At 40.1% G+C, this 15,926-nt stretch overlaps 3 protein-coding genes across 3 annotated transcripts in view; 2 read left to right on the top strand and 1 right to left on the bottom strand.

Annotated features, from left to right (window-relative positions):
* Positions 1–2,919, top strand: part of epha6 (eph receptor A6) — a 163,601-nt gene extending 160,682 nt beyond the window's left edge. The window contains exons 15-17 of the mRNA XM_028393127.1: positions 1,283–1,476; positions 2,303–2,452; positions 2,780–2,919. Of these exons, the coding sequence (XP_028248928.1) occupies positions 1,283–1,476; positions 2,303–2,452; positions 2,780–2,894 (459 nt within the window). The 3' untranslated portion in view covers positions 2,895–2,919. The remainder of the gene's footprint in view (positions 1–1,282; positions 1,477–2,302; positions 2,453–2,779) is intronic.
* A 3,597-nt stretch (positions 2,920–6,516) lies between these two features.
* Positions 6,517–8,406, top strand: LOC114426023 (ADP-ribosylation factor-like protein 6). The gene is made up of 7 exons (XM_028393128.1): positions 6,517–6,639; positions 6,964–7,025; positions 7,124–7,192; positions 7,276–7,370; positions 7,506–7,635; positions 7,887–7,942; positions 8,381–8,406. Exons 1-7 carry the CDS (start codon positions 6,517–6,519, stop codon positions 8,404–8,406), a joined length of 561 nt encoding a protein of 186 aa, XP_028248929.1.
* Positions 8,407–9,187: 781 nt separating this feature from the next.
* LOC114453796 (F-box only protein 47-like) lies at positions 9,188–13,544 on the bottom strand. The gene is made up of 10 exons (XM_028433691.1): positions 13,355–13,544; positions 12,904–13,056; positions 12,741–12,817; positions 12,563–12,637; positions 12,224–12,332; positions 11,877–12,050; positions 11,555–11,704; positions 11,300–11,442; positions 10,534–10,693; positions 9,188–9,288 (listed from the first exon to the last, which is right to left on the bottom strand). The coding sequence occupies exons 1-10, from the start codon at positions 13,542–13,544 to the stop codon at positions 9,188–9,190; spliced, it is 1,332 nt and encodes a 443-aa protein (XP_028289492.1).
* Positions 13,545–15,926: the final 2,382 nt, after the last annotated feature.

Genomic DNA, 15,926 nt, shown 5'->3' with positions numbered 1-15,926 from the left:
AAAATGACTAATTTCAAGTTTAACTTAGGCTAGCTCTGGTTTACAGTTGGTATATCTGGTTTATTTTATTGACCTTGGTTGTCTGGTGTTGAACGAAACCTCAGCAACTGTAATCCTGTTCCCTCTAGTGTATTCTGAGTGTGTTTTCCATTATTTCTGTTAAAGTTGTTGCCCTTTAAGCTGCTCTGTAGCCATTTACTCACTTCAAAAACCTACCTCTGAGAGAGTAGAGGTCGGGAACAGAGATGCTGGTGAGATCCACCAAAAGGATGAAAAAGATGAGTAAGAGGGAAAGGAAAAGAGCAATAAAGGTCAGAAGTTCAGAGGACTTTGGTCCAGTCGAGGGGGGAGTTTAAAGCTTTGGATTCAGTGCGGCTGAGCAACTCGCTGATCCCTGGGCTGTGGTCAGGGATTGGAAGGACCATGGTGGAAGCAGATCCATCCCTCTCTCCGCTGAGTGTGAAAGCTCCACCGTAATCCCTTCAACCCCTTTACACAGAGACTCATACACATCCATATACACACAGGCACACACACACACACACACACACACAAACTAAGGTCCTGGGGTTTGGGGAGGATTTGTGCTGTTTGGGAATTGCTTAGAAGTGCTTTCCAAGGCAAAAGGCCAGCCAAGCCACAAAACCAGCCTAACACTATCTCATCCTGGTCAGCCACTTACCACTGCTCCCTGCAAAGATACATGTAGATACTCCCTGTTCCTATAGAGAATTGGAGAGATACAGTACGGAGGTTAATACACACTATCAGCTGAAATCATGAAGGGATTTACACTGGCATCATGGAAGCTGATTTACACAGCAGCATGTACAGAAGAATCTCAGACCAAGGAGGATATGATAAGCAATGTGTAACCAATACATGAAAGGAGACCCTGTTTATTTTATGTTGTATCCAGAGATACTGCAAAGGTCCTTAAGGTTGCCCAACCTGAGCCTGACTTGAGCCCCAACAAACATCTCTGGAGATCTGAAAATCCCTCAAATCCATGTTTCCAAAGGCTCTCATGTCATACCCAAAATGCTGACAAAAGTGCTTCAACTGAGTCCTAAAGAGTCTTTTTCACCTTTGTTATAATGCAGCATTTATTATTCACTTTTATCATTTTAAATGTAATGTTGAGGTAAACATGTTTTTAACTAGTAGGAGGAGGTAGCATGTAACTTTATCATCCTCTCTACCAAGTAGAGAATTTATTTTAAAGCATCTCTATTTAAAACCTTTCCTTTCAACCCTTTATCGTGTCTGATTGTTTCTGCAGGTGATCCTATCCATTGAAGAGGGCTATCGGCTGCCTGCACCCATGGGCTGCCCCGTGGCTCTGCACCAACTGATGCTGCACTGTTGGCAAAAGGAGAGAAATCATCGACCAAAATTTACAGATATCGTTTCCTTCTTGGACAAATTAATCCGAAACCCCAGCAGCCTGCTGCCACTGGTAGAGGACATTCAGAGGTACAGTATTGTAGATTTGGAAATACTTAACTATAGGTTAATTTGAATTATTTTTGAGGAGCCGTATCTCTTGTCTGTTGAAGTTGCTGGCCTTCATCATTACGTTTTTAATTCCTTTATTAATATCTTTATCTTTTTACCATGCACCGTCTTGCTCCCCTATTCACCAGAAGCCTTAACATTTCATTGTTTATCGCAGCAATGACAATAGCGGGTATGGATGTGATGTCACAGGAGTTTAACAAAAGTCAAAAACACAGACTGCTGAAATCTAAAGAGAGAAGAAACAAATGGATCCATTCAATTCACAGAAACAACTGGAATCCTGACATCACTTTGGTCAAGTCATAAGTCACAAGTCATAACAAAAACATGTATTTCCTGCACAAAGATGGAAGATGTTCATTATTAGTAACATTGTGTAGATCCCCTACACCCCGGCTATGTGCGATCTTTATTTAGTTTTGCAGTCTTTAGGCTTCGCTTCCTGTATATTAGGAAACCACATGTCAGTGTTCATAGATCACTCCTTCTTTGGTAAGTTCTGAGGATTGTTCTGAGGAGCACTGTCAAGTCCAGCTGCCCTAAGCAGGTAATGTCAGTTTTACTCCATTTTTGGCAGCTTCTCTTACTCAAGGCAGCCATGTTGCTACTGTCTGAGTGAGGTAGGGAAGTGATGTCTGTGCATACCCCCTATAAAGGCATTTAATTCATACCTTAGAGAGTTAGGTAACAACAGGGAGCTAATCAATGCCTTTACACTTCCAATATCACTCCAATAACACTGTTGGTATTAAAAATATAATAGCTGTTTTGTTTTTTTTAGTTTACCAGAATCTCCAGGCGAAGAAATGGACTATCCGATGTTCATCTCTGTTGGCGACTGGCTGGACGCGATCAAAATGAGTCAGTACAAGAGCAATTTCATGGCAGCAGGCTACAACACATTGGATTCTGTGGCGAGGATGAGTATCGAGTGAGTAAAAGAGCCAAACCATCACACTGTAAAACTTTGTAGCAGCAGTTCACCCTTCACTAGGGTTCTCTAATCATGTTCTTCTTTAGTACTGTTTTGTACCTTAGCAATAGCACCCTGTCAAAATTCATGTAGTACAAACTACATACTGTACAACAACTTTTGAGGTTTTGGGTATTGTTGGCACACATTTGATCTGTGCCATAAGTGGTCCCTGCTTCTCCATTCAAAAGATTTCAGATTGAAGAAATAATAGTTTTGTGTTGTGTGTGTGTTTGTGTGTCTGTTCTTGTGTATGTGCGGTCTGCGTTTCCCCTCTCGGCCTAGAGATGTGAGGCGTATCGGTGTGGAGTTGATCGGCCACCAGAGGCGGATCGTCAGCAGTGTACAGACCCTTCACCTCCAGCTACTGCACGAACAGGAGAAGGGTTTCCATGTATGAGGACACCCTTTAACACAACCTGGGACGGACAGATAGACGGAACACATGGAAGTGAAGTCTAAACCAGATGGCAGTCTACAGCTTGTGCCTGAGTCTTGACCCCTTCGTACAGGAGGACAGACTGCTGCAGCTGAATCTCCCCCCTTCCCCCACCTTGCCTGGTCTCCCACATCTCCCATAATAACAGACTTTTTCTACTATACTCTTCTTACACAGTATGTCTGGTTCCTCCAGCCTGATAAACTTTACAGACTGGACCAGGCACTCACTTGGGGGAATGTAATGCATTGTTGCAACAGCTGTACTTTGTGTGTGGAGCAACAATATCTAGAGATGTAGATTTGCAAATGTAATCTACTGAATCTTTGGACCTTTATTTTTTTTTGGTCTGTTCATTTCTGAGTTTTGTGCTCATGTAGCTGCTATCGGGTGTGCAATTAGAAAGTTTTGTCCTCTAAAAAATATCTTCAATATTTTTTTTATTTTGGAGTTTGATACTTTATCACGAAAAAGGTTATTTAGATCGCTTTAGTTACCCTCTATCCAGAGAATCTGGTAAACTAATACTTGAAGAAAGAAGCAAGTTATGGAGATTTCTTGAATGTTTAAAAGTGTATAGACAATTAATAATTATTATTATAACCTAATATCAATATATGTGCAGTCCTGTATGTTAAAGCCCTAGTAAATCTTGGATATAATTAAATTTTCTTTTATTAATTTATTTATTTTTCAAAACTAAATCAGCAATACAGTATTATGCAGTCACCTCAGTATCTCAGAGAGATGATGATGAATTGTGCAATGAGAGAGCTCTTGTTGGCATCTTAACACAAGGCTCACACAAACACCATCCGTTTTTTGTTTTGTTTGTTTTTAACGCTAAGCTTTGCTGAACTGGATGTTTCAAATGAACAACCATCCAAGTCTATCTGACCAACCGGTGTACCCACATTTTTGATGATTACCCTGATTTTTATTTTGAATTGTGAATGTTAAAACTTTGCCTGAAAGTACACAGTCTTCACTGTCCTAATAGAAGAATGTCCACAGTAACAGGTAAGAGATATCTGCCGGGAAACTTAACATGGACTTTTATGGTTCTTCAGAATTTGCTAAAATCCTTTCATATCTTTTTTTTTTCTTTTTTTGCCAGACACACACATAAACACACACACACACACACACTACAGGCAGTGGTTTTAGGGATTAAGCTGATGGATTTGATGGAGTAATTAGTGCCCGGCCTGTGCTTTCATTGTGGTCATGTAAAGGTTGTGGCATTTGTGCAACCAGTGTACATAGTTTGATACTGTTATGAACTGCAGTACAGTAGATGATGTCATGTTGTCAGATGTTTGCCACTGAAATTAACATTTTCGTCATTCTCTTAAGTCAGTAGGGGAATACGCAGTGCTGCAGCGTATAAGTAGTTAGTGGACCTGGAGGCAGCAGAAGTAAATGGAAGCAAGTACCGGTAGTTTTGTGTGGTGAGACCAGAGCTGTCCAACGGAGATGCTTAAAATTCCCATGAAATAAAATTTGATATTTAAGTGTTTTTATATGTTTTCACGCTAGTATCTGGCTTATAAATGATAATGTTTTGTAGGTATTATTAATGGCGTTATAGGTTTTTGTCATTTCCTGTAAAATGATAAAACACTTGCTGATGACCCACTCTGCACTTGGGGGTGTATACTTATGTTGCATCCAATGAAACACTTTCCCGTCCTTCCCCTGAACCTCGTGTCTACAAGCAATACTGCATCAAATAGTTTCTATGGGAAAGACTTCACTCAGATCTTCCTGGTTCACCCCATAGAGTTGCACATGCAAACGTGAAAAAAAGGGAGTTGAAAAGTTTCAGATTTTTGTTTTTTTTTTCAAATCTACAACATCTACCACATCCTCACTGGGAAAATGTATTATCGGTGTCCTAGAGTAGAGATCTATGTATGTATGTATGGATTCATATATAATCCAAGCTATGTTTGCCCAAGCTAGAGTAAAATTTGGACTTTTTCCAAAGAGCTGGAGTGAATATTTAGCTGTTAAACTGATGATTGCACCCACTACGCTATTTTAAGGTGGGCAATGCCTGCTGAAGCCTTTGGACCAATCTCATCTCAGTCAACTCTTCAAGGGGGCAGGGATCCTCCCTATCTGCTGTTCATATAAAACACGTAAATATTTGGAGTCAAATCAGCTGTTTCATGGGAAGTTTAATGACTTTATCAAAGGCAGAGAGACAGCCAACTTAAACAGCAGCATCACAACCCATCATGTGTTATTCTAACATCAAACAAACACACACACACATACACACAGAATGCCTTACAGTCTGTTAACCATGCAAGACAGAAACACTTTGTAGTTTATAAGTTTCAGTGCAGTCACAGGACCTAGCCATTAGTTTGAATTGTAAGAGAATAAGCACCTGTGTACAGCTGTGGGTTTTATTACAAGTTGCAGCTCAGTGATTAATGTCAAGGACAAACTGGATCTGGAGATCTGTGCCTTTGGGTCACAGCGTACAGTCATGCATCCAGGCCTTCAGGAGCAGTAAAGGTGCACGTGCGCGCGCACACACACACACACACACACACATCCAATTGCACACCGATACACAGACACATGCAATCCATTGCACACACATACACACACACTTGTTGACAGTCACCACCACTCTACAGAATATCAGATGCTGTTTGTTTAGCATGTTCTACTGCTGAGCAATGTTAGAACGTTCTTTTGTACAAAGTACAAGTATACTTATAATTCTTGTATTTTATTTTTCTATAATTTCCAAAGAGATGTCGTAGATCTTGCACACTGTAAGAGGCAGTTACAGCGAATATTTATTTGCAAATAAAGATGATGAGTTCTGGTGGTTGGCTGCTCATTTAATTTTCTTGCCAGTTTTTAACTTAAGGTGGGGGGGGGTTCTTTATGTAATGTAATTTAAGAAAGTTAAATCAGGCTGTCATTAACCTTTTATTTAGGGAACATTCATGAAGTTATACATGTTACTGATAACCAAAAGATGGAGCTGTTTGACTAATGACCAGCTCCAGGTCTGTGAGAAGCGCCATACATATGAAGTACTGTTGTTTATATCCCACTGTATTAACTCAGTGGATAGTATAGTTTTTTCCACTAAACAGCTCACATGACTTACTTTGAATACAAGTTTAAATAGTCCAATAAAGTGACGGCAGATTTTTCCTTCTTTCACTCATCATCTGATGACGACTGGTGTATTCATAGCTGAATACCCATAATATTCTTTCCTAGATGTTGTTTCATCTATGTGTGTTTCTGTGGCAACAATGGTCCTAAAAGCTGGAAGGGGGTAATAAATCAAATGCATCAGGGGGCCGTGGGAAGCGCTACACTCCATGATCAGGTCACCGGGTGGTTCACTGAGCTTAATTTGCCCTAATAGGATTACCTATCACAAGCTGGGATACCCAGTCAGCATCTCGGCTTGTGACACTCTCAACAGCAAGTATTGGGAACGCACTACTCGGAGCTATGTTTAGCGTTATTGTTTGCTTTGATTAGATTTATTTAATCAGCGAACCATCTATGGGGTGATGTGTTGGAAGATTTAAATGGTGTAATGGGGCTGCTGGATAAACTGTCAGGCTGGCTCGGCCTGAGGAAGAAAGAGGTCAACATTTTGTGTTTGGGGCTGGACAACAGCGGCAAAACTACCATCATCAATCAGCTCAAGCCAGCTAATGTGAGTTCAAGACAATAATTAACTTTCAGCAACTGGACATATTGATGTGTTTTAAAAGATTAATGTGGATTAGAGAGGCCTTTATGTTTGTAGTCTTTTTGCCAGGTGGGAATCTTTGAATTTAGGCCTGATTTCACTGCAATCATTCATCGATTGCTTGTTTTCAGCATTCGAATCATTTAGGTCCACTGTCACAAGAGTGGAAACATGTTAGTCAGGTAAAGCCCCTATACTTTCTTCATATATGTTACCTTGTTGACATACTTTTGCCATTACTTGTCTGTTTTTGTGTGTTGTGTGTATTGTGTGTGGGGGTGCATGCAGACACAGGCACAGGAAATAGTCCCAACAATTGGCTTCAACATTGAAAAGTTCAAGACGTCAAGGTAGAAAGCAAAAGACCATTTAAAACAAGTACTGCACTAGCTGGCATGATGCTAAGATGCTGTTCCACCTCACACACACTCTCTCTTTCTGCATGCAGCCTGTCCTTTACAGTGTTTGACATGTCTGGGCAGAGCAGATACAGAAACCTATGGGAGCATTATTACAAGTAGGATACACAAATATGTCATAAATATTGAAACATATTACCATGACAGTGACGAACCTTACGTTTGCTCTTGTTTTCTGTAGAGAAAGCCATGCCATTATATTTGTCATCGACAGTGGTGACAAACTGAGAATGGTTGTTGCTAAAGAGGAGCTAGATACTCTTCTAAACCATGAAGGTGAGCTCTAATGTTATGTTTCAGGCTTCTTTTGGGATTCATTTATCCTTGTACCATGCAGACTGTTGGCAGTGTGTTTCTATAGTAACTTGTTGTTACACTGACGACTCCCTGCTCTTCCTGTTTCTTTTCCAGATATCCGCAGTAAAAAATTACCTGTGTTGTTCTTTGCTAACAAGATGGATCTGCGGGATGCAATGTCTTCTGTTAAGGTCTCCCAGATGTTGTGTTTGGAGAACATCAAAGACAAGCCCTGGCACATCTGGTAAGAAAGAAGCTCCATCCATCTCTATTATACATGTTTACTAGCTATGTATTTCCTGCTTGTTTTAATGCCTCACCACTAAAACATGTTTGTTCAAGTGTACGGCTCTTCTATATAGATGTGTCTTCTGACTTGTTTACTCACTTAACAGATGGGATGTTGATGGATTAAGAGCTGGACAGCTTTGAACATTAAGGAAAAAGTGAACATGTGCCACAAACAGCTTAACTCCTTCGACTTATTTTTTTCAGTGCCAGCAACGCTGTCAAAGGAGAGGGCCTACAGGAAGGGCTGGAATGGCTTCAAGGTAACATGTCTGTTTATACTGTTTGATTAAACTGTTAATTAAACTCAGTCTCACTCAGTTTAAATGTTAATGCTGTCCTGGCAATCGTTCATACTATGACATGTTGTTCTTTCACACCCATAGAACAAATTGCACAGTAAGTATCGTCTCTCATCGTGTGAGGTGGTAGACTCCATGTACAGTTTCTCTATGATGGGATTTAAATCAAGAAAGGCCTCTCCCTACAGAAATATGTGCTGTCCAAGTTAGGCTTTTGTGTTGCAAATTACAGTAGATTCTTATAATTTTTCATTCATCTCCTTATGTTGTTGTGTGGATGTTTTCAACCAAAAATTAAAAAACTACTTTTACATTCTATTTATATCAAAACACTTGTACAGATGATAAAAAGCAAAGTGCATCATATGCCATAAATGTTTTGTTTTCTTTTTCTGCCAGATCATGTCAAAACAATGAGCACATGAATGACTGAAATGCCTGTAAACGTGGACAGAGGGATCTCCTGGAGTATTGTAGGCCTTAAACCTCAATGTACAGTAACCTAGTACTTCCTGTGCATGCTAAACCTTTAAGACTGTATTAAAGAACATCGATCAAAAATACAATTTGGATGTGATTGTAGCAGCCCTTGACAGATACCCACCACTGGTCTGAATGCAGTTTGTAAATGAAAATGTTTGTACGGTATATTGTTTCTAAATACAAGTTAACCTTTTTAATTTTAAGCTGTTTTTTTTTTTTATTTTGTGACACACGCTTTATTAATTCATCCATTATTGTCCCTTCTGGAGAGTAAGCTTTGTATTTGCTGATTGTAGACTATGTTTTTTACTTTAAGAAGTAAGTCAGAAATTATGCATAAATACAAACCACATTAAACAGCAGTTTAATAAATTATGCAAAACTATATTTACATAAAGGATCAATGTGAAACAAATAAGAGTCAAATAAACACTCAAATGTTAGATAAATAAGTAATAAATATCTTTTTTTAAGTTAACATCCAGGATGGTTTAAGAACAAAAATGTTTAGATAAACCCAGTATTTGTATAAATACCCACTGTTTGATTAAAATATAACAGTAAGCACTGCTTGTCAAAAACTCTTCTCGCAACTTTCTCTGAACAATTTACTCTTTGTGTTAACACTTATCTGTCCCACTCTTATCCTCAGTCAGTTAGACCTCTCCACATTGTTTTTTTTTGCCTTATATTCCTCCTTTCTTCTTTTAATGTGCATCGTTCCTATTTGAGAAGTGTGTGAAGGAATTTAGTGTGGAAGTGGGTGCTGGAGTCCAGGAGGATACACAGGGTCTGGAAAGTGTCCCTGTCTCCAAAGTGGTTCCCTAGAAAGAGACAACAGAGATGTTTAGTTTTTATATCACTTTAAATAATAATACAGCAGAACATCTTTGCAAGAGTAACAATTAATAACAATAACAATAACAAGCAATTGCCATGGGCTCGGTGTTTTCCATCTTAAAAAGCACAGGTGGGCAATTATGTTTTTGTGAGGGCCACACAGACTTCCATAAAGAGAGCCAAAGATTTTTAATAACTAATGTGATTCTCTTGATACAATTTCATCACTGTGTGTTATTTACTGCCATTTACTTTTTACTCCACTGTCCTGTCCTCTGAAGAAGCGCGCTTTTTAAGAGCAACCAAGTGAAATATGTCGACTGCAGCACTGCAGTCACACCTGAATGCACTGTGCACACTTTACCGTGCATTTCAGCATAGTGGTGCACCCCATTTTTAAAGTGTAGACAGCACACTCCAAAAAATAGATGGCATGACTGCAGCAAGGAAAAGGCAGGGAGGATTGGGAGGGTGTCAATGGTAATGCTTTGCTCAACAGCTAAATTTCGCTGCCTTTGTAAATTTTTTGGTGGATGTTCGTCTGCGGGCTGGGTAGACTGCAATGAAGTGACAAGGGCCAGGTTTGCTGTAAAAGCCTACTCTGCTCTGTTTGGTCAGCTTTTTCACTCTGTTGTGTCCACTGCTTCTCAGAGAAAGGGAGGAGCAAGCAAAGCTCAGACACAGCCTGTGGCTGTTACATTACATCTTACATGCACAAAAAATATAATCCTCTAAAAGTAAGGGAAACACTAAAAGGCCATGTAATGATTTAGGTAGTAAGTGGTAAGTGTTTTGGTCATTAGCATGGATGAGACAGCAATTACATATCCACCCGACCTGAAAATGTGTAATAAGTAAAATAAGTGAAATAAGGAATTACCAGAATGCCAACTGTCTGAGCTGTCCAATACACACACACACACACACACACACACACACACACACACACACACACCTGTCAACACATACTTTCAAAAAAAGCTGCAGGCAAAAATCCTTTTCTGGACTACACCACATCCATGCACACACTGAATAATAACTGAATAATTTCTCTCTGTATGCTGCAGGTGTACTGTGTTATTACAACTTTAAATGTGTTTTACTTATGAGTAAACCATTATTAATACACTGGAAAATTCTGATATTATCAAGGATGTGGTGTTATAATATTATCTATCCCAACCTAGTGTTAAGGCGGAACAAAATACTATGTTTCTGTCTCATCTCACCTGCAACAATGTACTCAAAGAACTCCTTGGTGACCAGGGAAAACATGTTTTCCAGGTGTTGGATGAAGTAGAACTTTTCAGGAGCTGTGCTGAAGACCATGTAGAGCTGCTGTACTAACTTCACCGCCCAGCTCATGTGATAGCCGTCCTTCTCGCACACCTCAAAAAGAGAACACAGCACAAAGGTACCAGTGTTGCCATAGCTTTAATTGCTCTACAGCTTAATTAATAGAACCAACAATGTCTTTACACACCTCTTGTCTGTACACTGGGTTAGCTAGGGTTGCTGGCATACCATACAAAACCTGATTTTAGTAACAATTAGGCAATCCATGTAGTCTACAAAAAAATTGAATTGTAGTCTTGAAATCTGTCTGCTAGACGACAAAAGACAGCAGTGCAATAAACAGTTTAAACTGGTCTAATTTGTCTAATTAGTCTATTCCTCTCACACATCTCATGCTATGGCTCTACTGGCTCCTCCCACAGAAGACAGACAGCATCATTTGAAGGCAGGTAAACAGGTGTTTGATCTGCATCGCCTATCTGATTCCAGGGATAAGAGGCTGATCACATTTCTTAGTTTATCATCATAAGGTAAAAGTTTAAATCATAACCTTTTCCTCAGTTGCTGGTTAACTTGCCAGAACACTCTGAGATGTTTGATACATTAATAAAATTAAATAATCTCCTACGAGATGAATGAGCTTAGTTTGAAGTAATTCGACTGTACTCTGCTCGCTTGAGAAATAACTAGCATTCTCACCAGTATGATGTGGACAATGAGTCTTGAGATCTCCAGAATTCGTCCATTGAGGGCCTTGCTGGCAAGAACATTATAGCAGAGACTGTTTCCACACAGCACCAGAAGATGAGCTACATTCTCCACATGCCAGGGTTGAGGAATGACTGAAGATGGTGGAAGAATAACAAACATCATATTTAATCACTGTACTGGACATGGCTAAGGATCCAGTAATAAAAGAGGCTTGGACCATGAAACAAAAAATTTGGCAGATACCACTGAGTTCCTCGAAGATCGACAGCATTGAGTAACAGGACCAGCCTTTGAGTCCTGCTTTGCTGAAAAGCATGACGATGACCTTGGCAAGTTCACACAGAGCGCTGTAAGGTAGCTCCCTCTGCACCATATCCTCCCAGCTGAGGTAGCCTGCATGGAGGAGAGCACCTCAGTCTGCATCACAATGAAAAAACAAGCTGGATAGCTACACTGGAACATTATAACATTGGGTTATCTGGATCTGTTTTGTGTTTAGGGGGACAATAAAAATCAGTCCAGTAGATAAAGTTAACATTAACTGCCACTGTTGATGTTATCTCACCCTCAGCTGTCACAGGGCCATACAGAATGAACAGTAAGCGCGCCTGGCTGACTATGGGCCAAGGCTTCAGGAGGTGCATTAGCCAGAACTGACACTCCGACTGGTTTGGCCAGGGGTCCAACAGAACCTGACGGCAGAATGAACGAAGCTGCATCTCCTGGTACCACCTCACCCCTGAGGACAGGCATAAAGCTGTCGAGTTAGTTCTCTCACCTAAACTGCTCTGCTATATACTCAGTGTCTTTCCTGTTGAAGCTTTTTGATCCTACAGATTAAAAAAATTCAAGGAAACGGGTAAAGGAACTTTGACATCTCTGCTACTCTATGTGCATTTACAGAACACATACCTGGTTTTGCAGTGATAACTGCTTCAATCTTCTGCAAGAGGTTGGTGGTATCACACAGGAAGGTGAACACTCTGTTGCACTCCAGCTCATCCCACCCCGCAATCAGTGTCTGTAAAGCAATAAATATAACATTCCTTTGTGCTTTCATGATTTGCCGTTTTTTGCTGAAATGTGAACACAAAGCTAGTGGCAAGGAAGACTTCCCTAATGATACACTTTAGCATGTTTTTAGTAGACTGTAACAATATGTGATGAGCGTTCACTATTGCTGTGATGGATGCTGTTCCTTCTTCTCTTGACTTAATGTGATTTGTATTGTTCTATATTTAAAGGCCTCACTCGCAGGAAGATTCCATAGCTGGAGAAACCGCTGCAGTATGGTTCCAAACACCGCTCCAACATGAAACATGGAATCTGAAACAATAATAGCAATTATACGACAAATGTTTTTATAGTTTTAATCCTTCTGAATGTAATTATAACTACAGAAACATAACAAATGTTCAGTTCTTGTTACCTTGGAAAACATGCAACAGAGGAACTTTAACCTTTCCTTAGTTGGTAACAGCAGGGTACACCTCTTGAACAACAAACCTTAGACATAAAAAATACATTAAATCAAAATGTACGTTAAAGAGTAGGACAGAATACGGTGCACACAAAAATGTCAGTGAATTTACCTAGGTGCTTGTAGTGACAAACAGTAGAATGAAAGCCGATGGAGTGGAAGCTCTGGATGATGTTTTTGTTCTTCCAGGAGAGGGTGGACATGTAATCCACAATGTACATACTGAGATCCTTAGATACCATAGTCAGCACACTGATGTCCGGCACTAACACACACAGACATTTTCATCAACACAAAATTCACCTAAAAATAAAAAGATCACAACTCAACCAAATATATATAGGTTCATGAATATAGCCTAAACCTAAAAACTTAATGAAGCTGTTATTAATGTTTAGCTGAAAGTAAAGCATGATGGATTGTGCTTTGAAGAAACTATTTCTACTATAATATTGTTGTACCAAACATACCAACAAATATAATTATCCCAGGTAAGTGAGCTCATCCAGCTGATAAAGTAATATTAAAGTAATGTGTAGTGTTACATGGTCATCCACACTTACGAGAGAGTTTATCCAGGATCATGTCGAAAACCTCTGCCGGCATTTCTCTGAAGAAGTTGTTGGTTCTGGAGGCGCACTGGCTGCGGGTCATCATGGTTCTGGACGGCCGGAGCCGGTGAGAAATCCTCTTGTAACGAGATTTGTGTGTCCATGTGTACTTCCCAGCATTTCGGGCGGTGTTCTTCACCATTCTTGTCAAAGAGTAATTGCCTGTTTTAAATAAATATAAGACGAATTTGACTCCAAAGTAAAAGAAACACACAAGCTAACCTAGCTTGAAGCAGACTAGCCTTCGCGTCGTGAAGTGGCTAGTAAACGTTTTTTTGACATTTTTACTTAAAGTTTAGTTAGTTGTCATACGACCATGGTGTCACAGTCTAAGACGTGTAGTTAACGAGAGCTAAGCAAGCGTTATAACAATACCTCACCTGTACTTTAAAAGTTTGAACAGAAGACGTCGGACCTAAAACTGAAGTCCGCTGTATGCTAACCAAGCTAGCCTCTGACTACACTACGCGGCGCGAAACTTTGTTTTATCTTTGCCGCAAGGAGCAAAATATACACTTTAAGTATCCACACACACATAAAAGCAATAGTAAGAGTTAGAAAGTATTTTAACTGGTGCTAATTAAACATTAAGTGATGATATCTGAGAGATGCAGTGATTAGTGAGTTTGTAGGTCAAGTGAAGAGCAGTCACCACACCTCAGCTACAACCATTGACTGACTAGATGGTTACGTCACATCTTTGTGGACCTTTGATGACGTCCATTTTGTCAAACAATTCTTATTTGTGTTCAATTACCAAAACACAAAGTGGATTTCCAAATGTCTGCAATAAAAAATGTCTTAATGATCCTGTTCTTAATCCTTGTTCTAAAGATGTGTTTTCTGTTACTATGGATAATTCTAAATGATTATCACTTATTTGATGCTCACCATTGTGTTTTACTGCAGATTAGTTCAAACCTCTTTCCTTTCAGTGCTTCCTCCAGCCTCATGGCTCTAAACAGCCAGCTGATTAAATGCCTGATAGATTTTGCAGGTTTTTTAACCTATGCTGGTCTGTGTTTACAGTCCTGTGTGTCAGCATAAATACCAAAGACATAAGAGCTGTTAAAAAACCGATGGCCTGTACCAGGCACATCATCATGGTTGTGTTCCCTGTAGTGCTGTGCATGACAGACCAACCATGCTCAGCGGCTAATCACGGGATTATTCTTCTTAACTAAGACTATTAAGTGTTCCACATTCAAATGGCCTCTCCCACAGGCAGACCTTGGAGAGGATCATCCCTTCACCGTAGGGCTCCAGCAGGGAGCTGTCTACTGCATGAGGGACCCAGGGGAAAGGCTGGTAAAATACTCTTGTATACCAACAGGATGTCACGGCAGGTTAGACTTGGGACACACAAGAAGAAAAGGGGAGACAAACGGCGCAGGAGGAAGTTGGTCCTCAAAGGAATTAAGAGATAACGCAGCTCTGAATGACTTCTCCTGTCTTACTGTGCAGTATGTACCACACAGAGCAACACACAAGTACAGTTTGGAGCAGTGGTGATTGGGTGCTGTGTTTAAATCACCTGTTAATTTTCTTTTTTATCTATTTCATTGTCCACAGATGTGGGGATGAGGAGACAAAAAACAGCAGCATCCAGTGAAGACAATATCTCTTCTGTCTGTTTCTGCTTAGCAACACCCCTCTGCCTCTGGGTCCACATTTGACACCAGCCCTGTTTATCTGTCTGGAGCAACAAGCCAGCCGTGGGACTGTCTCTCATGTCATCTCTGTACATGCTGCTGCTGACACTGACAGGGATAATGCCAGAGATGACTGTCCAGTCACACAGCTGACAGCCCTGCAACACACAAACACATACACATGTTGTTTGTGTGAGCAGAAACAGAAGGAGCTGATCAGTGCAAAATCAGTGCCAATGGGCCTGTTTAAGATCTTCTTTAACTACATCTGTGCATCTCATCCCTCTGTGCACCTGTGACCGTGGACCTGTAGTCATCTGGCATTGGTGAGTATTCAAATGTGCTTTTTTTCTGTTTTTCATGGGTAACGAATGTGAGGCAAGATGCTCGTCACAGCTTCTGCTTTGTTCCTGTTTGCTTACTTGTTATGCCTTCTGTTGTAGTCAATCATTAAGTAAGCACAATGCTGCTTGTATCTGTGATATTTCCAGGCGCCCTGACGGTGCCAGGTCTAACACTGAACAATAATCAGGCTTCATAAACAGCTTCTGTTCTCTAAGGGAAGTCACAACAATGAGTCTGTATAATCACTGTTTGGCTTCTCTGGCATGAAATTTTAAATTAAAGCCAGCCTGTTTAATTCTTGGCAGAAAAGCTGTTTTTATTATTATTTGTTGGCTTGCCATTGTTGTCAAAAATGTGTGACGAGGAACAAAAGTAAATGATTTATTATTTACTATGAAGGAGTTGGACTGGTTGGGGTGTTTTCTATCACTCTGGGTAGATGTACAACTGAGTGAAACATGATCACTGCTCAGAGAAGAAAACAATTTACACCCACTATTACAACACCTGCCTGTTCTGGTCACAGT

Source organism: Parambassis ranga, chromosome 21 (genome assembly GCF_900634625.1).
Source record: "Parambassis ranga chromosome 21, fParRan2.1, whole genome shotgun sequence".
Taxonomy (NCBI): Eukaryota; Metazoa; Chordata; class Actinopteri; family Ambassidae; genus Parambassis; species Parambassis ranga.
Note: the sequence above shows the minus strand (reverse complement) of the source record. Positions and strands in the feature narration are given on the sequence as shown.